This window comes from Centroberyx affinis, unplaced genomic scaffold (genome assembly GCF_046629955.1).
Source record: "Centroberyx affinis isolate AG114_WGS23_722 - 3 ecotype Tasmania unplaced genomic scaffold, CSIRO-AGI_Caff_v1 ptg000120l_1, whole genome shotgun sequence".
Lineage (NCBI taxonomy): Eukaryota > Metazoa > Chordata > Actinopteri > Beryciformes > Berycidae > Centroberyx > Centroberyx affinis.
Window position 1 is genome coordinate 235,938 of NW_027278821.1, and position 26,381 is coordinate 262,318.

A 26,381-nucleotide genomic window follows, 5' to 3' on the forward strand; every position below is an offset into this window, starting at 1 on the left:
TGCACTTTGTCATGCTCATGTAGGCTCTAAAAGTGTATTATCCTTCAATAAACAGTACACAATAACAACAGCAACAACAACAATAATAATAAGAATAATAAGAATAGTAGACCTAATAATAATAAACCTAATAATATTAGACCCAATAATAATAATAGTGCTTTAACAATCAAATAAAAGCAAAATATGTTAAATTAAAACATGTAAAAGCAAGAAGGCACTACAAGATCAAAAGATAATAGAATGTAAAAGCAATATGCTGTAAAAATAAAAGGATGAAAGCCATCACACAAAAGCAAATCTTTAAAAATAGGGGATTTAAAAGATGGTTCATAACACAAAAAATGTAAGTTATTTTTAGTGTTTAGAGTGACGAAGGAAGCACAAGCGCTTGTTCTTCTGGGAAAAAATACTAATAATCTATCATCTTGGCTGCAAAACCATGATCATTTTGCTGTTACCAGGCAACCAAGGCTTAACAAGTGAGGACAGGCTTTAGAGGACTACAGTGCACGTACAGCCAACAGCTGCCCACCTCCACCACTCTCACCTGAGTTAGTCAGCGAGATCTGCTGCATTGCATCAAGAGCTCATGGCAGACTGCTGATGAACTCAGTTAATGTCCTCTTTACTACGTGGAGAGACGTCTTTTCTGCAGTCTTAGATTGGAGACATCTGGATGAATACAAAATTCATGGAGACAACTGCTTAGAAGTGAACAGTTCCTGACTGAAAATGCTATAATTTAGGGGATTAGGGGGATAATTTAGGGAAAAATTTTACCCGAAATTCATCATTCGATATCTCTGACACAGTGGTTGTCAAAAGTGGGGCTCTGGGTCCCTCGGGGGTCCATGAGGGGGTTTCAGGGGGTCCCCAGCAATGTGAGGAATAGTTCAATTTCACTATAATTGAATTAACTACATGATCCCACTTAGAGGATGTGTAAGAATGATTATTCTTATCACAGGTTTCACTCTCACCTATTATCTCCTCACTTACTGGGTATTTATACAGTTCAATCCTGAAGCCACAACAACAACAACCTTCCCATATGGGTCTCTGGGACAAAATCTTACCAAATGGGGGTCTGTGACCTAATGGGTGACATGAAAAACGTTTGAGAACCCCTGCTCCACAAGATACTGTAGATGCTCTGGTCTGGTATCATTCATCATTTATCAACGAAAAACCAGCAGTAAGTTAAAACCTGGCCTGATTTGTTGTCTTTTTTTTTTTTTCCTGTCAATCACTTTTTAAGAGTAGGCGTCCCATTTCTCACATCTCATTTCATTTCAGTGTAGTAAGTTTTTACCATGGATACTGCAGTGTCATGCAAAGAAAATATCGGGGGCCTCTGGCATGGGAGGCTGTGTGGACAGATGGTCGGTCCAACTCAGACGTACAAGGAGAAGCCCCAGCAGAAGGATGAATCATCGTTCCACCAACTGTTCCTCTCCGCATGTCCCCAGAATTCAACTCACTCACACTTTGTTTTTATAACCTGACAAAAACACTGTATTATGGAAGATAAAAAGTTCAGCATAATGATGAAAAGATGCTAAATCTAAATCCACTGAGCAGGAGTGTAGGTCTGTATTGCTGAACCTCTGGAAACGCTGGACATTGGGCAGAGTTCCATGTCTGATCTCAAAAAGCTCCAAGCTGCGTGCTTCGGACATTAAAATATTTATGGGGATCTGGCATTAAAGCTTCTGGCGTTCCTGAAGAAAGCTACTTTTGCTGCTGCTGCAGACCCACTTTCACTTCTCACCTAAAATGATCAGTGGTGATCCTACAGGCCCACAAATGGGGAATAATGTGAGCTACTTAACACTGTTTTGATTTTGTTCACCATTCCGGATTGGGGACAATTCAGAATGTTTGTATTTTAGTCACATCCAATTCCAAAACACGAACTTGAACTAGAAGTCAAACTGAACTTAAATATTAGTTGAACAGAATGAGATAGAACTGCAGATTTAGTGAACTCCAATTCAACTAGGGAAATCCAAGGAACTCATTATAATATGATCCCTACTTTTAAAGCCTCTGAAAATAAAGTGGATAGAAGAATGTCAACTGAATCCTACTTCATTCAGTTTGGCTCCAAATCAGCGTTTCTCCTCATGGGGATATGAATTCAAGTTGCCTTTGCAGACATAAGTTTACACTTCATTGAGTTGGCATATGGTAGTCAGTGTGTATTGGTAAATAAACCTCCTAAACTACAGTACATCTACATGAATAATTGATTGGCTGGTACAGTAAATATGTGTCTCTGCCTCTGCCGCTGTGTTTTAACACCATCACCATAGCCTTCACTGAAAGGTAACCGGTTATCCGTGTCAGTCAAGGCTGATGGAGATGCGGATTGGCTCGTTTCAGCCCGCTAGGCTCCTCGCCCCTCCTCCCCATCAGAGTGCCGTGCTGCGCTTGTTGCAGTGAGCGCTGAGAGGGTTTGTGCGCTCTCAGGTTACGCGGATGAAGTTGTGGGCAACAGCGGATCGAAGACGTCCAGTCACTTGAAGAAGAGGGGAAAGTAGACGCTCACTTCCTTCATTTCACGGATCAATATTTTTTTTTGAGTTGGGGGAATACACTGAAGTCCTCGGGCAGCGGCTGGGAAATAGCACCAGACGACTTTGTGGCATTTAATTGGAAAAAAAACCAAGCATACCTAACAGTATGCGGTGCAGTTATGGCAGGCAAGGGTAAGACAGTTGTGAGGACGCTGGAGGATTTAACGCTTGATTCTGGTTATGGTGGAGCCGCGGACTCGGTCAGGTCGTCCAGCGTGTCGCTGTGCTGCTCCGACACGCATCAGTCCTACGCGCATGGGGGCAACTGCTGGCATCTGACGGAATCCATGCACAGCAGACACAACAGCTTGGACACTGTCAACACCGTCCTGGCGGAGGACACGGAGATATTGGAGTGCTCGGGTCAGTGCGCCAAGCTGCCCGAGCTGGAGGACGTGCCATGGAGCCTGGGCGAGGTGGAGGGCGCGCTGAGCAAAGACGAGGAGCTGATGGTGGGCAGCCCGTCGCCGGAGGTCCTGGCCCGGCTCTCGGCGCTCATCAGCCGCGCGCTGGTGCGGGTGGCCCGGGAGGCGCAGCGGCTCAGCCTGCGCTACGCCAAGTGCACCAAGCACGAGATCCAGAGCGCCATCAAGGTGGTGCTGTCCTGGACCATCTCGGTCAACTGCATCACGGCGGCTCTCAGCGCCCTGTCGCTCTACAACATGAGCACCGGGGACAAGTTCAGCCGGGGCAAGTCGGCGCGCTGCGGGCTGGTCTTCTCCGTGGGGAAGTTCTTCAAATGGATGGTGGATAGTCGGGTGGCCCTCAGGGTCCACGAACACGCGGCCATATACCTCACCGCCTGCATGGAGAGCCTGTTCAGAGAGGTGTTCGGCCGTGTCCAGCGCAGCGCACTGGTCGAGAGGGACAACGGCGTGCCCAAGTTTACGCTGGAGTCACTGGAGCAAGCCATCAACAACGACTCGGAGATCTGGGGTCTGCTGCAGCCCTACCAGCACCTCATATGTGGCAAGAACGCAAATGGTAAGAAAAGTCGGAATGCAAGCCTTCATCAGTGATTTGTTGAAGCGTGACTGGACAGAGTTTGACCCCTGGTGGTCCGTGTTGGAGGCTTGTGTCCTGAATCCACTCTGCTCACACACTGCAAAAAAAAAAAAAAACCCCACCATAACAAGCCAGTTAGAGTCACATTCAGCCTTTGAATCTTTTTTTCATTAAGACAAGTGAAACATTCTGCCAATGGAGTGAAGTAATTCCACTTGTTTCAGGAATCTTCTAGAGGCAAGTGGCAGTATCTTTAAACGAGGCAGAATCAGGCAAATCACTCCTCTAGTATCTCGAAAATTAGAAAATGCTTGGAGCAAGAGCATTTGCATTGGAAACAAGCGCAATTATCTCCCTCCACTGGCAGATTTGTTCATTTGCTTTAAGAAAAACATAATTGTAAAACTCAATATTTGATTAGGATATATATATATACCTTTTGCAGTGCACAAACTAAAAAACACATTAAGCTGATAGCTTGGCGATGGAAATGATCTGCTCAGTGTTTTGGCCCAGTTGGAAAAGTAATATGACTATAATTGGATAATTATGCTGGGGAATAACCACTGCTTATCTTCCTCATCTAATTACACAACCAGACAAAAGAGCTTGACAGGGTCTTGAATATTTATTACCCTTAGCTTGAACCTCAAGACCCACCTTGGTAACAGGAACCGCCTATCTTGGTTATCAAACCCCCCAGAGCAACAACAGTCCAAATAGGTATTTATGGCTGCAAGGATCAAACAAGTTCCAACTTCTGTTTCTTTGAAGCCATTGTGTAGCCTACTTGGATTTACATAGGAGACAAGAATGTTAACTCGTGTTTTTGGTGTAGTGGTTTATCCAATCCAACACATTCTGAGGTTGTGTTTGACAGGAGAGAGAGAGAGAGAGAGAGAGAGAGAGAGAGAGAGAGAGAGAGAGAGAGAGGAGCTGCAAAGTGCATTAGTGCATACGTGAGATGTGTGTCTTGATTTTGCAAAAACAGGGTTTGTGTTGATATTGTGTGTTGGCCTAATGCTATTGCTATCTCACTCCAGAAGGTGTAAGCTGTCAGTGTGGGCTGGCCCTCATATTCAAAGCCTTGAATGAGTTGGCTCTAACTATAAAGCAGAAGGGACTGTAAATGCTATTCTCTAACTTGGTGCCAAACAGGGCTGTACAATATTGACCAACAAAAAAATCATATTGCGATTCCTTTGCTAAACACGATTCGTGATACATACGGAAACAGCTTGCTCTATGTAAATTTATTTTTCAGCACGAATAAAAAACTAACTGGGGGTAAAAGACAAGATGCTAATGCTTGGGTTTGCTTAGTTGGAATATAATGGAAGAATTCCCCAAATGTAAAACCTGATTCGATTAGGTATTCTGCGCATTATCAGAAAAGATTGTTCCAGAGGCAATCTGAAAACACCTCTCCCTCTGATGAGAAATTGCTGCCTCGTGTGATTTGTAAATTGCAGTAGCCAGTAATTAAGATTGTGTTTTGGTTAATTGTACAGCCCTAGTGCTTATCATGAAAGTCTAAGTCCAGTGGGGAAGCTTATGCAAGAGCATGGTTAACGCTTTGTGGAACAGTATAAAATATCTGAGAGTACATACAATAATAAAAATGCACCAAAATACAAAGAAAATACAAAACAAACATAAAAAAAATCAGAACATAACAACAAATTAGGGCCACGGCCAACTTTCCCATCCCACTCATCACTCCCCTGTCCCATCCTCTGACCCCCCTCCCCCCCAAGCCCCCTGGCAGTACAGGTTTTCTATACTTCACACTAAAAACTACAGGTTCAGCAGGGGTTCGTTAAAGGTAATAAGCACCTTAGCGTTTGTCACTTGAAAGCAGAGCGCTCAGTAATGTCAGGGTTCATGAATCGTTTATGCAGGGATTTAAAACAAGCCCTCTGTGGTTCCTCAAAGTTCTTTTGACTGTTTTGAGTGCAGTTTGAATAAAGGGCATCAGAGCATGCTGGATCAATGGCCTGTCTGTTGGACTGGGCCGATGCTACAGCTGTTATGTTGATAAGCTGTCATACCTGTGCAGGGCTGTACAGATGCTGCATATAACTTTTTAACATCAATAAATCATTAGCGCATTCATTTTGAGACATTAATGGAATGACCGTAAACAAACGAGAAGACTGCCAGCCTCTGCCAGCCTCTACTCTGTATTTTACACTGTGTGGTAACTGGTCGGATTTGGCGGGAAATCTGCTGGATCGCTTTACGGCACAAAACAGGAAGAGGGCACTGCTCTTCCAGAGCAAACAGAGCTAAAGCTTTCAGAGTTTCTCGCAATGGCAGGTGGTGGAAGGAGCGATGCATATTGGCTCTTATCCTTCTTCGGACTGATGCCAGGGAGGGGGGCAAGTAGCAACATCCTCTGTGACAGCAAGCGACAGGGATTATGGGAAATGTTTTTGAAAAACACTACTGACAACACCACTGGCGTGAGGCCACAAATGATCTCCACCATGGTCTCATTTGTTTACAGTAACTATACCAAGGTATCAGTATTAATTTGACAATGATGTATTGATGTTTAAAATGCTACATGCAGCTCCTTTAATGAAATTGGCGATGTCTGTCTTGGAAGAGCATTTCTAAACAACAGAGTAGCAGGTACTCTGTAGACAGGCAGCAGAGCCAAGCATATATCCCCCTCCACTCCTACCCTTGGAACGCATCATTTCCTGATGGTGCAGAGGAGGCTGCAATTTGCACTCACACAAAACAGCATGACCTCATTCTATGACTTGCAGTTATGAAGGCAAAAAAAAGTGGGGATTTAAAAAACTGTTTTTTGTTTTTTTGCAGCTGACAGTTTTTTTTTCTCCAACAAGGGATTTGATTTCAAGAAGCCACGTTCTTGCCCTTTGTCACCCGTTTAACTCGCATAAATATTCTGACAACTCAGTTTTCGTCAGTTTTATGACAGCCCCTGACTGCACTAAAAGAGAACTACTCATTAAAAACAAGTGTTATTGTCAGACCCAGGGCTAAATAATTCAGCATCCTTATACATATTAATGAAACACTTAAGTCTTCTTTTTTCTGTTATTTCTCTCTTTCTGTTTATGCTGTTTGCAAACAAAAGTAATAGGTAAGAAACAGCCCTATTTAGTCACAGGGGCAGTGGGAGAGGGCAGCGTAGCCCTTATGGTTAGTCGCTTGGGCTCTTGTCTAAAATTTAATCTGAGACACAAAAGCAGTGCAGCACATAATGACTAAATCCACGCTCCTCTGCACACCCGCCGAACGAATACGCATGTGACAGCCTTTATGCTGTGACTAATGAGCAGGCCTAAATGGAATCTTTTCTTCATTTCCTTTATTTGCAGTGGTACATTCTCCCGAAAATCAGTCGGAAATCTTTAAAGTCTGTTTGTTTTCCTTTTCTGGCATTTACTAGCACAGAGACACGTAGTGTGTGTATATGAAAGGAAAGGGTTTAGGAGTGTGCAGATTCAGTTTGGACCTGCTAATGTAGGGATTTCATATGACTGGCATGGGGCTTTTGACGTGGCCAGGCTTTCTCATATCAAATCTGTATATCATATTCTACGAATCAAGTGGGGGGGGGGGGCACTGACGTATCCGACCACTCTGACATTATTTTCAGTTACACTGATGCTGGGCGTATTTACTAACTTTACCAAGAATGTCGGTCGTTTTTGACAAAAATATGTTGGTTAAGGAGTGATTTCAAATATTATTCGGCCGAAACGGCAATGAAAAACCGTTGCATGAATGGTTCAAACCTTAGTCCCACCCACAAAGGCGCTGATTGGCCCCATCGTTTTTCCGATCGAGAAATCGCCTTTGAATAGAGCAACACCAGACTCTGAATCGAGTGGGCGGGTCGCGATTCAGGAGTCTGGAACCAGGCTAGAAGTTTTCATTTTCAGCAGATGTTTTTCTTATTTGGCCATGACCAATACCTAACCCTAACCTTAACCAGAGTTGTTGTACTATAACTGTAACCTTAGGCACTGGCCATGTGTAGGCACAGTACAAATCAAATGTGTAGGCATAGTATGAATCAAGGGTGCGTAACTTCATAAGATATCATACGAACGTTGTACGATGACACGTTGCAAGGGAATATCCATGGTACAAATCCCAACGAGAATCCACAATGCTAGGCTCAGTCTTCATCATTGTAAGACACGCCACGCTCATCTAATGACAAGTGATGTCAGAAACAAATAGCATGGTCATCAGCTTTAAAACCCGCCGGGGGCCAGTGTTTAATTTTGGAATCCCAGATGACTTGATTGTATCTGATTAAGTCTGTCATTTGGCGTGACCTACCCCAAGGATCCGATCCAAGCTCCGCGGGACAGATGACACAACATAATGGAATTGCATAGCCCGCTATAGTCGCTTTATTAAATTAGCACCGGGGTATCTCTTTCTCCACGCCCCCCTCCCTCTCCGCTATCTGTCTTTCACACCATATTTTGTTGTGTCTTCTGCTTGGGGGGAAGCGGGGCGGGCAATGCGTGGGTATTTATTTTCCACCGTGGTTTAATAAGCTCAACTCATAACCACATGACTCTGGCAAAACCCACTGTTGTCCGTTCTGTTATTATTTTCTGCCCGTCCTTCCCCCCCTTGGGGTGGGCTCACAGATGAGCCGACAGATTGCCATCGTTCCGGTGGAGATGCGAGCACCCGCGCAGGCAAGCTGGTTGTGATGTATTTTTATGTCATGGTAATTTCATAAGACCAAAGGCCCCTCCGCCCCCTCTTTATTCACAGGGAAAAGCAGCAGCGATCAGACGTCATAGTGTGCAACGCTATGTGCGGCAGTCTCTCTAGTCTCTGTCTTTATGAGCTGAATCCATTTTCAGTATATTTCCATGCCACCGCTTTGGGATAATGTTGACTTTAATTTGGTTTTCCGTGATTTCACTGGAAAGGATTCCAAAAACGCCCATGACTCTCCCCCCCCCCCCCCCCACCTCCGAACAACAGAGACGAGACTAAAAAGCCGCAGTTTTATAATCCACCTTCCGCTTCCACAAATTGGGTGAAAGCATCGGTTCGGAGGGAGATGGAGAGATAGGAGAGTGAGGGAGAGAGTGTTGGATGCCTAATGCTGTGAGGGAGTAGAAGTGAAGAAGGAGGAACCGGGCTGAAGTGTCAGCTGGAGGAGGTGGTGAGGGGGCACTGGCACTGGTCCCTCTGAGATATAATTACCATGCAGCGCTCATTAATTAACACGTGTGCTTATCTGGTAGTCATTAAGATTAGGAATTAGCGACGGGAAACACCAGGGAGCCGGAGAGAACAAAGATGATAATTCCTCTCATCCATTTTTAATACCCGTTGTGCAGGGATCCGTGTTGGCATTTTTGATCTGATCAGTCTGTGTGGCCAAGATTAAATGTATTTCTAGACATTCTGACCTGTGCACTATCTATGCCATGCTTCAATATTGAGGCAAGTATCTTTAGGGTTAGGGTAACGCCCGGTTCAAGCTTTCTGTGTGGCTAGACACGAGTGAGTGTCATATGAATGCAGTTGTGCCATCAATGTCCCTGGACATTCATGCTTCTCATGACAAACCGCGTGCCTGAAAACTCCAGTGCTGTAGAGCCTCCCACAAAAAAACCCCCACAGGAATCAGCCGGTGGTTCCAGTTCCTCTTCATTCAGCCAATGCTGGACGGAGGTGCGTTTACGTAACTGCGGTGCTGTGTGCGTTGTTTCTGATTTCAGATGGTGCGTGACTTTGCGTGACTTTGCGTGACTTTGCGCAATTCCCAAATGTGACCAATGAACCCCTCGTTTCGGACACAATTACGCCATTTTGACGACACACGCTCTGTCCCGTGTTTCTGCGTGAAGCACAAGTCGCCCTTAAGCCTGAGAAGAGGGTAACAATTAATAACTTTATAATGCTAACAGGCCCAAAGAGAGACTGGTAGCATTGTTAGAAAGCACCAGGACGTCCCGTGAGCATCTACAACTCTCTTATTTTCTCTCTACGCTTCTCTCTTTGTATTTTCACACCCTGCTTACAGCCATGTTGAAAGACATGCTGGTGCTGTTGTGAGTAATCAGTTCCATCTGTTGACCCTTGAACCGTGCTATGCGAGTGATGTTGGTACAACAGGTGGCCGATGGGTATTTGAGTCGGCTGACTCCGATGAGTTCATCCTACACCCACACCTCAGCGGGGGGCCGTGGGGACGAAATCAATGGGCACCGTGCACCCATGTCAAAGATGACCTAACTGTCCATAGCAAGTATAGCACACACTCAGCACCAACTGGCACTAGCCGATGCCAGCGTGTTGAGCCTGGGTGACACACATCCTAAAAGTCTGAAGACAGCCTTTCTCATTGGGCTAATTTGACATTGCCAGAACTCGTCACAGCAGATGTCAGAATATACTGCGTTATATAAATTTCTCAATGTTATCTGTCAATGAAAACTTAAATTGCTACTTATGTCTTCATAGGAATTCCTGAACCAACCAGTCGTGATGTCACTTCTCTCGTTTTACTTTGGATAGAATGAAATAGTGCTCTTCTGTCTTCTGTACCATATTTCTCAAAAAGGAGTATTGCTTGTTTGTATTTATTGATAAAGAGTCAAAATAAAAGCCTGAATGCTGGTGCTGAATACAAACTCCAATGGACAATGGGCTAACACAGTCCCATCAACTAAGTGCATAAAAAAATGTGCTTGGAGTGCAAAGTGAAAAACAAAGCCTGCATAATCAAAAGTGAAACTTCACTGAGCCGCTGTGAGGTTTGAATCACGTGTCTGCTCTGAGGTTTTAATCACCTGTGGTAAAAACCACATTTGCTGTAGTCAGTTATACTGTATGCTTTCCTCCATGTGAGGTGTTTCAAAGTTATCTTCCGTTCTCACAGCAGATGCTCCTGTTGCAGCAGGCCTGTGGTTGTTCTCTGAATTCTCTCGTCTCTGATGGTGCTTCTGTATCAGCCCTAAAGCACAAATCATTTTTCTGTGCTCTTTAGTCCACAAGAATATTCCATGTGCTTTATTTTGAAAAAGTCTTCTTTTACTATGAAAGAAGAAATAGTTCCTGCTTGATGAACAGGAGAACAATGAAGCGCCAAACAATCCCAGCATGATTTTTGCACAAATAAAATCCACCTAGAAGGGAGTCAAGGGAGGGCTCTAAATAGATTCAAACTAGTTTCAAGATTTATGAGACAATACAATGAGTCAAGCTCTTGACCAGTTGTGAAACCGAAACAATACAGTATATGAGTCAAACTATTGACTGATTGTGAAATGCTTGAACGGTTTCCAGTAATACTGATGTCATTCTTTGAAAAGGAATGAGATGTTACTCTGGGAAAAAAAATAATGTCTTCTGATACTCATTGAAAGAGCCAGACAGTGATTCTGTTCTTTCTGGGATTGCATGTGACTGCGTTTGAACCAGCTGCTTGTACATTGCCTGTATCATTTCCAATGGTTTGTGCTGCTCTGTGGGGTTTTACTCGGGTTTTACTCTGGTTTTTAAGGTGAAGTGGATTTCTATAGCTAGAGCCCACGACTAGCCCATAATTTAACACAACACAAGCCTTATATAACACAAGCACTCGTACAATGATTTGGTCAAAATAAAAGTAAACAAAAGGCTAATGAATGATTGCCCCTTGAGCTTAATTATATATTGAATCTATTGTTTGATGTAACAAGGAGTGTGCCATATTGCATTGAAGCAAGGGTTGATTGCTCAATAGTAATGTTCACATTGTTCCAGTAAAATGTGAGACGTGTTTTAATAGCAGCAGGCATCAATCAGCAGTTCCCCCACAGCTTCATATCCCCCCTCTGCCAGTATTTCACACACTTACCAGGGGGTCCCTATGTTGTTTTTATGTGTGTGTGTGGGTAGGTGAGTGTAGGGTGGGTTGGGGGGGAGGGGAAGAGCAGATGTCTTTATATTAATGGAAATCTGTCTTGTTCAAAATCAACTACATGCAGTATCTGTTCATTGCGGTTCTTCTTTGTGCCTCCCCTCCGCCGACTGTACTTCAAAAATGAACGAAAGTGACAGATACATATCTTCCCACCGACTCCTTCCCCCCGGCCCGTCTCCGCTCTTTGCTGTCTCCCGACCTTTTTCCCCCTCGCTCTCCCTCGTCCATCTATCTCTCTCTCCGCTCTTCCCCCCTTCCTCTGCTCTATTCCTCAATTCGCTTCCCGCCCCTAGTCATCCCGCGAGCAGACACTTCTTCTTTCCCACCGACCTGGTTTCCTCTACGTTTCTCGAGACCTTCCTACACAAACAGGAAGTCTTTTATGTGTTTCCCCCTTCAGTTGACTTCAGTCAGTTTGCATCCTCCTGCTGATGCTCTGAAGCCGTCTCTTGGTGGGTCACATTTTTTGCCCAGTGTGAACAGCGATAGTAAACCCATGTCTTCCCAAGAGCCTCAGCACAGCTTACTCCAAACTATAACATGATTACTTGGCCTCCTCTAGTCTGCCTCTCGTGTTCTAGCAGCCATGATTAAAGGCTTTACAAGAATCAGCGAGAAAGCTTTTTGCGCATTGCTTTTCATGCTTGTCCACATTGAGACAGGACCCAATCCTGAGAAGTATTGCAATTTTCCATTTTGTGTGTCCCAATAAGTGTAAGTGTGTTTCGTTGTTTATATTTCACATTGACTTCTGACCTCGCATACGCTTACTAAGTACACATCCTGATAGTTTGCCTGCCTGTTGGTGTCTGTGTGTATTACAGAGAGTTGGGACTTATATGTCTCTGTCTGTGTCTATGCAGGGCCTATAATTGTGCAATTCTCTGGCATGCTTGCCAAATGACATGTAATTTCAATGCACCGTCAGAAGAGTTTCTTAGTAAGTCTCCTCTCCGAGCTCACAGACTGAACCCAGGCATCGATGCCAGTTGGAATAAATGAGACGGTTATGTACTGTTATAATGAAAAGATTATTATGATTAGGACGTGGTCCAAAGTGGTTGCTGTTGTTGGTGGCTACAGTGCGCTGTTCTCTTTTTATCTCCCCTCTCTGGTATACCGATCTCCCTCAAACAGAATCAATTTGCCATTAATGTGGCTGAATCCACAACACACTCTGTGACTGGCTCTGGCTCCTACATGAACCTGCTGGTAGTGATATGAGTCGGTTCTTTTCCATTTTTTGGATTGGTGGATTTCCTCCACTAGTCATCATAAAGTGGAGAGTGACAGGAAAGGTAGGACAGAGGGAGGGGAGGGACCCAATGTGGACACAAATAGATACATCTTCACCCCTCTGTTCCCGAGCCAAGCAGTTTCCCACAATAAGGTGTTAGCGTGTTGCCTTATATCCCAACAGACAGTTGATTATTCCATGCCATTACAGCATGCAACACTTCAATTAATGGGGGTTGAGTGTAGGATCAGTTTCCGGCTGTTCCCAGGTGGCGATAGGAAATTAGGCTTCTTGCTCTGGGGAGAGCCATCTGGTGTCACAGTGACTCAAAGTAGGCCAGTGATGGGGACACTCGGCATTCTGGGGGATGGAGTCTAGGGGAAGCCCCGTGGTAATTACAGCTGCAAAGACTCATCTCCAGCCGCCCCCTCTGTGCATCTTATTCTCTGTGCTCCTTCGCCGTACCACTTAATCCTGAGTTGACAACTGCAAGCGCCGACGCACATAGCCCACACCGACAAAAGGGGACTTTCTGTAACGAGCCCGTGGTCGCCGCTGCTCATTGAGAAACAACGGGAGTGAGAGAAGTCCCACATCTCCTGACATTTGGAGTCGCTCACCACTCGATTGATGCGTTCCGGTTGGGAATATTTGCGGCGTAATTGTGCGAAGACCTTTTTGTGGCTCCCTTTTGAGAAGAAGATAAGGTCATGGAGGAACATGAGAGCAAGAGTAGCAATTTTGTTCGCTGCCATTGTGTAGGCAGCAACAATCCCTCCTACTGACATGAAGCATTTCATAACAATCACGAGCTCGACCTTGAATGGAAAAGCTACAAGGAAAACGTCTTTTCAGTCGAAATTTAGCGACGCATTTCCCAGCACATCGTCTAGCTCCATTCACTGCTCCCCAGCTCCCCATGGTGACTGTTTCTCCAGAGACATTTGCCTGCCTCTGTATCATGTGCTGAGCTCACCATCACACTGTGTAATTAGGCATTTGATGGTATCCCAGCCCTATTTCTGGTCCTAATTACTGTTTTCTTTTCAGACTTTGGAGTAAAAGAGGACAGCTTTATTGCATTGTGCTAGGCTAATACCAAAGTGGCACAAAACAGCCATTTCAATTAGGGAGTTCAATGCTGCAGGTAAAGGTCACCCAGCTGGCAGCTAGGCGCTTGATAAACAGCGACGTGTGAAAAGATTTCACTGGATTTGGTGTAACAACATAATAATAATAATTGATTACATTTATATAGCGCTTTCCTAGGTACTCAAAGCGCTTCACATATCGGGGGGGGGGGGACTCAACTCATCCACCACTGATGTGTAGCACCCACCTGGGTGATGCACAGCAGCCAGTTTGTGCCAGAACGCTCACCACACATCAGCTGTCTCAGTGGAGAGTAGAGGACTGAAAGAGCCAATTAGGTAACGAGGGATGATTAGGTGGCCATGATGGAAGGGAGGCCTGTTTGGGAATTTTGCCAGGGCCCCGGGGTTACACCCCTACTCTTGCGATGAGTGCCGATGGGATCTTTATTGACCACAGAGTCAGGACCTCGGTTTAACGTCTCATCCGAAGGACGGTGCTCACTCACAGGACAGAGTCCCTGTCTCTGCCCTGGGACATTGGGGATATTATTCATGAGACCAGAGGGAAGAGCACCTCCTACTGGTCCTCCAACACCACTTCCAGCACCAAGTGGTCTCCCATCCAAGGACTAACCACAGCCAAACCTGCTTAGCTTCCCAGGCAAGCTAGCAATGTGATGCAGGAGCTATGGTGCATAGGTCACTAGTGTTTTACCAGTCTGCTAAGGCTATCTGCTAAAGCGTGTCCCTGTCTTATTTCTTCTCCCACACACCCAGTTATACAGTACATATCCTGTAGGATCTTATACACTCACCGAGCACTTTATTAGGAACACCTTACTAATACTGGGTAGGTATCAGCTTTCAGTTCAGTGTCAACCGGCTACCAAAGTGACATCCGCCTCAAGGATCGATGTGTTGTGCATTCTGAGATGCTTTTCTGCTCACCACAGTTGTAAAGAGATTATCTGAGTTACTGAAGCCTTTCTGTCAGCTCCAACCAGTCTGGTCATTCTCCTCTGACCTCTCATCAACAAGGTGTTTCTGTCCGCAGAACTGCCGCTCACTGGATGTTTTTTGTTTTTCACACCATTCTGTGTAAACTCTAGAGACTGTTGTGTGTGAAAATCCCAGGAGATCAGCAGTTTCAGAAATACTCAAACCAGCCTGTCATCGACAGCCATGCCACGGTCAAAGATCACATTTTTTCCCCATTCTGATGTTTGATGTAAACATGAACTGAAGCTGCTGACCTGTATCTGCATAAGCTTATGCATTGCACTGCTGCCACATGGTTGGTTGAATGGATAATTGCATGAATAAGCAGGTGTACAGGTGTTCCTAATAAAGTGCTCGGTGAGTGTATATACCGTACATTAACAATCCAGTACTGTGAAACACATCTCATTTGACTCATCTCATAATGGGCTTTTTCTAGGTTGCACAGCCAATATTACTTTTTATTCAAAGGAGACAAATGTGATGTATCATATCATCCATGTGTCCCTGGTAGATCATTGGCTCCGGTGTTCAATGCTAACATTTTAGCATACACTATGTTGAGTGATAGTAGGCTCCATGCTAACACTTTAGCATACACTATGAGTGATAGTAAGGCAAGGCAAGGCAAGGCAAGGCAAATTTATTTATATAGCACATTTCATACCCAAAGGCAACCCAAGGTGCTTTACAGAGAACACATGCAAAAGCACAAGAAACAAATGATAAAAACATTAAAAGCGAGCAAGCAAAAGGACACAGAATAAAAACAATAAAAGCAAACAGGCAAATGCCCACAGATTTAAAAAAAAAAAAAAAAAAAAAAAAAAAAATAGTAGTATAAAAGAAAATCAATTAAAAGCAATGGTAAACAGGTAGGTCTTTAGCTTAGATTTAAAAGTAGTCAGCATTGGCTCAAGTCGCAGCTCCACTGGCAATTTGTTCCACATTTGAGCAGCATGGAAGCTAAAGGCAGCTTCACCATGTTTTGTTTTTACTCTGGGAACAGTCAGTAATCCAGAACCAACCGACCTAAGAGGTCTGCAAGGTTCGTATTGGGTCAGGAGATCTGATAGGTATCTTGGACCTAAACCGTTCAATGATTTATGGACAAGTAATAGAATTTTGAAATTGATTCTGTGGGAAACAGGTAGCCAATGTAGTGCTCTGAGAACTGGAGTTATATGCTGGTATTTTTTGGTCCTTGATACAACCCTGGCAGCCGCATTTTGGATGAGCTGAAGCTGTCTGATTGCTGTCTTAGACAGACCTGTAAACAGTCCGTTGCAGTAGTCCAGCCTGCTAGAGATAAAAGCATGCACAAGTTTCTCTAGGTCAGGTTTTGACAGGTGATAAAAGGCTGATTTAGTTATTGATTTAATGTGACTACTGAAATTTAAGTCTGAATCCAGGATAACACCGAGGTTTCTAGCTTGATTTTTGCTCTTAAAGGACAGACTATTTACGTTCTTCTTTGGCCCCAAAAACAATGACTTCAGTTTTTTCTTCATTTAACTGGAGAAAATTTTGGAACATCCAGCTACTAATTTGTTTAATGCATTGTCCCAGGGAGTCTATTGAACTGTACTCGTTAGGTGACACGGCTATATATATTTGCGTATCATCTGCATACATGTGATATGAAACCATACAATTTTGAATAATATCAGCTAATGGGAGTATGTAGATATTGAATAACAGAGGTCCGAGAATTGACCCTTGTGGAACTCCACACGTTGTTGGGAGACGCTCTGACGTACAGCTACCGACTGATACAAAATAGTCTCGGTCCTGAAGGTAGGACTTGAACCAATTTAGGACCATGTTAGATAGACCAAACCAGTGTTCAAGTCTGTCTATTAATATATTGTGATCAACCGTATCAAATGCAGCAGTAAGGTCCAGTAACACGAGGACAGAGACTTTACCAGAATCTATGTTGATATTAATGTCATTCAGAACCTTGATAAGAGCAGTCTCGGTACTGTGGTGGGGCCTAAAGCCAGACTGGAAAATGTCAAGGTAGTTATTTACTGCCAGAAAGTTGCTGAGTTGTCTAAAGACAACTTTCTCAATGATTTTACTGATAAATGGCAGGTTTGATATGGGCCTGTAGTGGTTAAGTACAGATGCATCCAGATTAGCTTTTTTTAAATGTGGCTTGATTACTGCAGTTTTCAGGGCTTTGGGGAAGACCCCTGAAAGCAGTGAACTGTTAACTATCTGTAATACATCTGTTGCCAGGTAACTAAAAACTTTTTTAAAAAACACTGAAGGCAGCGGATCAAGGCAGCACGTGGAGGGTTTGAGATGTAAAACAATTTCTTCAAGAGATGTGAGGTTTATGACATCAAAATGAGTCATCTTTACCAGATTAGTTCTAGTAGATTCCTGAGGCGTGTTATATAGCGTAAGTGAGGAAGCACCGATAGTTTGCCTAATCTTTTGGATTTTTTCTGTGAAAAAATAAGCAAAGTCATTACATGACTTTGTAGAGTTGAATTCGGGAGGCATTGGTACTCGTGGGTTGGTGAGTTTATCCACAGTGGCAAACAGTGTGCGTGCATTATTAGTCTCCGAGTTAATGACCTGAGACAGGAATGATTGTCTTGCATTTTTCAGTGCTAAATAGTATTTCTGGAGACTCTCTTTATAGAGATCATAATGAATTTGGAGTTTAGTTTTCCGCCATTTACGCTCAGTTTTTTGACACATTCTTTTTTGGATTTTGGCCTGAGGGGCGTTCCTCCATGGTGCCTTTTGCTTACCAGAAGAGACTTTGACTCTAACTGGCGCAATTTCATCGATGATGTTTAAGATTTTAGAATTAAAATTGTCCAGAAGATCCTCGCACACTAGTAGCACACTAGCATTATCTCAAATGTGAGAAAAGCTAAATGGTAAGTAATCCTATATGATATGAACCAGAGTCTGGCAGTTTTGTGTGGGAGATTGGTAAAATTACAAAATATGCAAAAAGAATTTCATATTTTTTTTCCATAGGAAGTGAAAGTGGTGGGCGATGGTAAACTGTGTAGGCCACTGCTAAAAATGACTGCAGTGGATAAATGCGTGGTTGCTCACCTAAAATAGTTCTAAAAATATGCCTGGCTACATTGACTTAATAATGATATTTCATTTTTAAAATGTATGAATCTGTAGGCCATATAATAAAAACAACTACAAAGATAATCTTAAGTCTTTTCACACTGTTCAGTCTTGCACATCCTTCAGTTCATCACAGCCTTTGAATAGCTTCTTTGATAATACTCTTGTACGCCCATGACCCCTACACCATTTCACATGGTATTAGATCATTACTATCCGACGAGGAGTTTTGAATTGTGCATGCGTATTTATTTTGCTTTGCTATGCCACCTATCTGGTCGAACCTGCTCTGTGTTATTGTATGGCCCTTTGAATGACGACACAGACAAGCAGAGGCACAGAGGAGCGTCAACAGGTTGCATCATAGCTCTTGCTCACCACATCCTGATTCATAGCCAATAACTGACACTCTGTGTGCGTGCAGATCTACACACAAAACAGGTGTCTAGACACGCATGGTCACTCACACACACACGTTTGCATGACTGTAGTTGTGGGGATCTTCCATAGATTACATTCATTCCCTAACCCCTATCCTGAACCTTTACAATTACAATTTCACATTTGGCAGACGCTTTTATCCAAAGCGACTTACACATGAGCTTTTCATACAACACAAGCAAGGTTCTAGTTAGGAGAGAACAACGAGAGTAGAGAGACCTTAACCTTCATCACTACATGCTGAACCTTAACCCTAACCTATAAAGTAGCATCACTGCCATATCCTAAAAAAGTACAACCTATTTCGTTTTGGGTGTATTCAGTTTTCCCATCATTAAACTTGTGTTGCAAATGCTTAAATAAGTTAGTATCAGAGAACCTAAGTAGAAGTGCAACTGCAGGGAACCACATTGTAGAACTGCTTTTGCATAATCAGCATTCTCTGTAAAGGGTACCAAAACTACCAAATGAAATAAAACTAATTAAGAATACAAATTTTTTTTAACTCAAAAGTCAAGAACTGAAATCTAATCAGGCTTGTACTCACTTGTAGCCAGTCTATATTATCATAGCTAATCTTAAAATTGACTGATTACAGTGTAAAACAACCGGTTGGTTGGATTGTGTAAGTGCATTTCTGAACAATTGTGAATGTAGGCTATTTTTTTTTTTAAATTACTGTACTTTTTATTAGCCTATACATACATTTTATATAGTTGTAGTCTATTTAAAAGCACAACCAGAGACTAGGATTGAAAATTAGCAGTAAAACTCCATGTGCACATATTTAATATTTCAATTGTGAAGTGTAATCATGTTAACTGCACTGTCCCTATCAGATAAACTACTACCTACTACCTTGAAGCAGTGAGGATCGGCCAAAATGACCTCACTTCACAAATATTTCCTCACTCTTAACGCCTAAATCACTGGTTCTCACAAGGATAGCAAAACAGGTACACACCTACACACACACACACACACACACACAGTTGTGAGTGTCAGTTAACAGCACTGCACTGTCACTCATCCGTTACTGCTGCTGCACCCAGGTGTAGCAAAGGGAGCATGTGCAACTGATCGATTCTATTTCTGTCACAGGGAGAAGCTTACTTTCACAAGCCGCTGCCATAGCATTATCATATCATATCATATCATATACCAAAACATTAGCATAGCAGCAGGACAGCCTCTCTCAGGATCTGTCTCTTTATGTAGGCCCTAGGTATATATTAAGCAGCTTTAATGTCAAAGCGCAGCCATCATAAAGTGCAGTTGAAGGTGTTCGTGCATATCGAGCGCTGCCAAGTTTATTCACTAAAGGACTCATTCACCTATGCTAATGCACACCTACACAAAGGAAACTGCATGCTATCGTTCCTGATTCCACACATTCAAACTAGATAATCCTCGGGCTTCGCAGCAACAGATTTTTCCCACACACACCAGACACTCCATGTCATCGGTACCCACAATCCATCATAATATCCCAGAGGCTGCTTGGTACAGTCATCAAAATAAAGTTTGTTTTTCACTCATTTTCACCTATGAATGTGCCATCAGAGCGGTGGTATCATCTCGCTCCCTGACTCGCGTTTTGCTCTGAAAAGTTGAAAAAAAGCTTGTTTTTCAAGTATGAGTCAACGTCTACACACATAAAATAAACAGTGACTGTACTAAATATTAGGAACATCTTCCTGACATTGAGTTGCAGCCTCTTTAGCACAATCCACCTCAGCTTAAAATCCTCTTCTAACTCGTCTGCTTCTCTTTATCTCCATCTCCTCCTTTGCGATCGGTACAGATTTAATAAGGGAAATTAATAAGGGATAATGGCTTTTACCTGGATTCACCTCATCATTGTGCTTCATGAAAAGAGTAAGTGCCCCTCATATTTTCTACATTCAGTGTTTATGGGCCAAATAAATGTTGGGTTGAGGTCTTAAAGACGCAATTTCATGCCTGATTGATGGAGCTGAAACGAGAAATCTCACTCAAAGAACTTGTTAATTCCTACCGTTGGCTATTTGTGTGTTATTTACAGTAACTAGAGTACTTACTGTAGACTTTCACGTCTTCAGGTGACTGTACAGAGGAATGCACTCCTGTATTGGTGCTTTAAAATAAGACTCAAGATCACTTCACATTCCTTTAAGGGTTTTGACAGGTGTCGTTTTTCCTGTCCCTATTTTGTTCCGTGTGCCTCTCCCTTTTCTCGCTCTCTCTCCCCCTCTCTGCTGGAAGCCTTAGGGCTGTGAAATTGCCCAGGAAACATCAATCATGCGTTCGCTCCCCAGACAACCCCCACCTCTATCCCTGCCTCTGGTTGGCTCTCTTACAAGGGTTTTCACCCCAGCCGCTCTTACACCGCTATCATTTTGAGTGCCTCCTCCGCTGCATAAATCCCCTGCATCCTCATGGGGGAAGAGAGGGAGGCTGATAGAGTGTCCCGCTGTAAGTTCTCCCTTGGAGGGATCGGGCTCGTCCATGTTCCAGTGCAACATGCTTCGTGTTTTTATGCGTTCGGAAACCTCATTCCAAAAGGTTAGCCGGCGTTAGGGAGAAGAGATATGTGGCAGATAGCAGAGCTTCCCCCCCTGCCTGAAGATGGATTGGATGGAGCCACAAGGTTGTTCAACAGCCTGTTTGCGTTCCTCCCACTTCTTCTTCGTGGAACGGACTGAGGCGGCGCTATCTGTCTTCTGGAGATTGGTCACCCAGTGTACTGTAGCGATAAGAAAGCGAGTTGACCGGTCTTGAACAATTCCAGCATTTATAGCTGGCTGTCAGATAGGCGGTAGCGGAGACAAACAGCCTGACCCGGCAGAGTAAATTGTATGCAGAGGAGACTTTGTAATAGATAGCGGAAAATGATGCAGCCTGTAGCTTTGCTGCGCATTTGAAGCATGGAAATAAATGCGTTACGGTTCCCCCCCCTTCATTCATGTGGATGCTGATCTTATAAAACATTTATGTATGTGTGCTTTGGCATCAGTGTGTGTGTGTGTGTGTGTGTGTGTGTGTGTGTGTGTGTGAGCACGCGAGCAAGAGAGAAGGTGAGCGGTCTTAAGCACGACAATAAACCTGGCGGACCAGATGTGCTAGTAGCCTCAGTGGGACACCAATTTCCACCTTCATTGTCAGCCCGTCCCAAGTGTCAGCTGCTTTATGTAGGCGTTATTGTTCGTATTCATCTGCATGTGAGCCTTTATGCCACACAGATTCTGCTCTGTCACCATTAATCAGTAAAGTACACACACACACACTCACACGGGCCGATGTGCATTCACGCAAAGGGTCTGCCAGGGGAAATAAACAACTTTCCTCTATGGAGAGAATGCCAGAGAATCTCTTTCATACGCAGCCAGGCAGCTCAGCAGTCACTCAGAAAACCAATCAGCTTTGATCACCTTTCGTATGACAACCCAACATAAAGAATCAGGCAAGCATCAGAAAAATGTTGTGCTCATTTTCCTTTGTTTTTGTCTTTGGACACATTTCGAGCACAGAATTCATTGTAAAAATGCATTTGAGTCGCATCAGTGCTTTCAAAGATTGTTAACACTCAGTGCATGCAGGATGACAGAGAAAGGTCTCTGTTGCTAAACTGGAGGCTTTTCCCCAAGGCTTATTAAAAGCACAAATACTCCATTGGATCAAACGCAGAAAGGATTTGTCTGTGTTGATGTGAGTGTTTGACATTCTGTGTTGGATTTGCACGTGTAATTTTACTTTTGTTTGGAGTATTATCATTGATGTGCGAATTGTTTGGCTGTATTGTTTGAGTTTATTGTGCCAGTGTGTGTGTGTATTTTGACTAGCTACATTAAGATCCCACAGTTTTTAAGGTGTCTATGCCTGTCATCATGTGTCATGCTATCTCTCTGTGTGCATTTATTTTATGATGATTATATTATTTTTCTAAATTAAAATGAAACATACCAATATTATACAGCGTTATAACTATCAGGATGACACAGCAATGCCTCATGACTCATTTCCATTGTGGCCCTTGAGCACCTGACGGTCATCGGCACAGTCTATATATATATATCTATGTGTATTGAGGTTGTGGGAAAGGGTGTGTACTTTGCTATTTTAAGGCTCAGATAGCTGCTACAGGTGTCATTGCTGTACTGTACATCGCTGAATGTCACTGAACAGAGGTCAGTGAGAATTATGTAACTTAATATATGCATCCCTGAGAAGTTAGACAGTGACAGTGAGTTATTTCATGCATTTTTATAACTCTGCATCTGCAGTTTTTGAGACATAAACACGAGGCCTATACGACATTATGAGGGAATTCCAGTGTTTGCGTTTTGCACACAAGCCTCCCGAAAATCTGGACCGAGATTTGAGTCTTTTCTTGACTTTTTCCATCGAGTGCGACTCCATTGCTTTGAACAGCCTCTTGATTATGCTTATAGAGTAAGCTCTACCTAAATACCGCCCTTGGAGTATCTCTCCCATTTGCTTTTCAAATCACTGGTATTCAGACTCGTTTCCTCCGAGTCCCTCATTGAAAATCTTGAGTCTGGAACATAATTACCCCCAACAGTAAAAAGCCTCTAGAAAAAGATCGAATACATAAATTGACAGCGTGCCTCAAAAAAATAATAAAACCTCAATGGAGCGAGTTCATTTGTTACCGTGCGTGCGTGCAATCATCTTTAACTGTTAGCCAGCACTCATGAGTCAGCATCGCGGAGAACAGTAATTGGACTAATGGGGAAGGGACTATTCTGAGGTCTAGTTAAGCAGTATGTGGGACAGCAGGAACATGAGCCTGCATCTTAGTGTATCTGAGTGTCAGCTCAGGGAGCTTGCAAACCAGCCACTGATCACTTAAAATAGAGAGAGAGAGACAGAGGAAATAGAGAGAGAGAGGGGGAGATGTTGGATTCACCTTCATTTATTCATTTTGGAGTGTAGGAGCTTGCACCCGGAGTATTCCCTTATTAGTATTATTTGGTGAAGGCTAGCCGGTGTTGTTCTTATTATTTGTGAGGATTATGTTGAGATTGTAGGGAAAGCTATAGACAATACTGCATTGATTTGAGGCCATACTTAACTTAATGCATGCTTAATGCTATGCTGTATGTAATCAGGAACGTGCATAAAAAATCCTCCTCTAACTCGTCTGCTTCTCTTTATCTCCATCTCCTCCTTTGTGATTGGAACAGATTTAATAAGGGAAATCAATAAGGGATAATGGCTTTTACCTGGATTCACCTCATCATCATCATGAAAAGAGTCATATTTGTGCATTCAGTGTGGATTTATGTAGTTAACAGTCACTTGTGCCTAGTGCAGCTTTTGTGTAGTAATTCATGGGGGTGGGTGTGGGGAGGCAGATAGATAATTCCCTTACAGTTAATCACACAGTCACGGAGCCCCCCCACCTCCCACACACACACACACTCACATCACTCCTCCTAGATTCATTTTTTTCCCACCCCATTCATCTCCCTTTAATTCACCTTTCAGCCAGCCCAACACATTTCTCAGAGGCTGTTTACCTCGAAGGATGCGACCGCGGGCGTTGACGTTTCAGTCAGCCAATATCGGCTTCAGCTTCCTCGGCGTAGTAGCTCGACCCTGGGAAAAAAAAAGGGAACAACATTTCGACATTCTCTGATTGAGCAACGGGGGGCCCGCACGAGGAAGGAGGGCCCGGGAAAACGACAACAGCATTGAACAGCTCTGACTCCGCTGTCACACGCCCACTCCATCACCCTCATGAAACCCACGTGTCGCAGCCGCAGATAAACAAGCTCGCTGCAAGCCGCTGTGCTCTCGCTGCTGTCGTGTTGCCTTCCCCCGACTCTGTGTCACGTCTTCTGGTCCAGAACCAAACCCTGCAGTTGCAAATGTGCTTTTATGCCTCCTTGCGTGTGGAGGACTGTGTCTCTGTGTGAACATAAGAATTTTGTTGCATAATAAGATATCCACACCATTGGAAAAATTGGTGATTAATTGAAAAATTCACTTACTATTCCCTTAAAATACACTTGAATTAACTGCTGGTAAAAGTCACTTTGGCTAACAAACACCTTGGCCGTGTAATAGTGAGATATTGAAATACTGAGCGATGAACATCTGATGTTTTTTCTTCAAAAGGAATATCTCGTATTTTGGAATGAGACCATTGCAGTCTACAAATAAACAAGATCTGCAATCCCGTGCCGTTGACATTTGCCGAGGGATGTTTTTACATCGCCACATGGTGCAGAGTAACATCTCCTCCTTTAATTATAATATAATTACAGAATGTGGTCTCTCCATGGTTTCTTACAACTGTTGGGGTTGGACGAGGGTTCTCCTTTGGCGAGGAGGAGAGATGGTCAGGAAGGGGATGTTCAAGTCATGTTGAAACCATGAGAAAAAAAATCATCCGCTTATCCCTGAAAATGCCATGTCACCGTTGATGAAACGTAAATCGGAAGTGTAAATCATGGCTTGTGTCTTTTTAATCTTTTGCAAGTGATGCTGCCTGCATGATTTTGAGGCTCTGTCACTGTATGGCTATTTCACTATAGAAAATTTGCTTGCAGACGGTAATTTAATGCGCTGATGCATGTTTCCCCTCAATGCCTATTTGGGCCATAGACAGACTACTGCTATCCAAATGCCCCAAATGACCACTGTAGCCTGCTGTGCCCATGTGTGTGTATGAAAGGCCTGTAATTCAGCCACAGATGGGGTCATGACTTCAGCAGAGTGTAATCGGACCGCTAGACACAGCGAGGAGAAGGACATGCTTTAGATGATGCAGCCGTCGAGTGGATCTTCTCCAACCCGTCTGGGGGCTCGAGATACGGTGGCTCGCGGGGCGGGAGGGAGGCGAAGGCTGGATGCATTTGGTGAGGAGGGGCCAGTAGTCACTAGTTCAGCCGGTTGGTTCTGCAGACTGGGCTTTAAAGTAGGCCAGCTCATGCCTGGGAGCGGCCTTGCCAAATGAACCTCCCCGGCCGCCGAGAGAGGAGGCGTTTCGGAGGAGCCTCCAGGGAGCCGGGGCTGTCAAGACAACGAGCAGCACTCTGAATACAGCAGAGATGGAACTCGCCCGATCTGCTCCCTGCTTGCGGTGCAGGAGGTCTCGAGCTTTCTCCAGAAATTAGAAAAGTAAATAATAGGCTTTGTGATGTCTGCCCTCTGTGCTGTGGCCTTTGCTTTAACAGAAACAGAAACAGAAACTGAATAAAAGTCAGAGTGCGTCCATACATAACTGACAGCTGGGACTGGCAAGTAGTTAAGTACATTTACTCAGCCACATAGTGCACATTGGAAGTACTTTTACTTTACTTGAGTATTCCCATTTCAAATAAAATATACAGTACACACTATCCAACCATTATATTTATCTGACCCCTGCAGCTACTGGTTACTTTGAAAAAAGGCTTTGCATAGCAGACATAGAAGTTGAAAGTCATTGTGAAAATGTTTGCTTCCTCTAACAGCCAACTGTTACTGGAAATACAGTCATTATAAGTGAGCCATCAACACCTTTAATATAACCTTTAGAAAGTAAAGCATCAAGGATGCGTACAACCTCTGTCAACTCAGAACCTCAAATAAAACTACTACTTTTGATATTGCCATACTCTTCATAGAAAATGCTGAAGTCACTCTACTGGATTTCAAATGCAGGGGTTTTATCAGAGGCATATTCCTTTAGGAGGTGCGTACATTTTTCACTGATGCTCGCAGCAGGGACCTTGCCTCCACACTTATTTAACTGTCAAAGCCCGCCAGAATAGTCTTTTAGCAGTTTCTGTGATGAAATGGCAATAGCTGCTAAACAGTAAGGGAATCCCATGCTGCCAGACAATAAAACTCTTTTAATGAACGTCTCATCTAGTCTCTTGTGAAACCCCAGAATGCCTGCAGCCTGGGGGGACACAAAGAGACTATCAGCGCTATCATGTACATACACACACACACACACACACACACACTTCATGGATGGTACTTCGGCACTG

The 26,381-nt window shown here is 43.7% G+C and overlaps 1 protein-coding gene across 3 annotated transcripts in view; it reads left to right on the forward strand.

The window, feature by feature from the left end:
• Positions 1-2,571: 2,571 nt before the first annotated feature.
• The window catches only part of LOC139651144 (ankyrin repeat and BTB/POZ domain-containing protein 3-A), a 122,771-nt gene continuing 98,961 nt past the window's right edge, over positions 2,572-26,381 (forward strand). For all 3 annotated transcript variants that reach the window (XM_071527996.1, XM_071528010.1, XM_071528003.1), the window contains exon 1: positions 2,572-3,566. In XM_071527996.1, the coding sequence (XP_071384097.1) occupies positions 2,702-3,566 (865 nt within the window). In that variant the 5' untranslated portion in view covers positions 2,572-2,701. The remainder of the gene's footprint in view (positions 3,567-26,381) is intronic.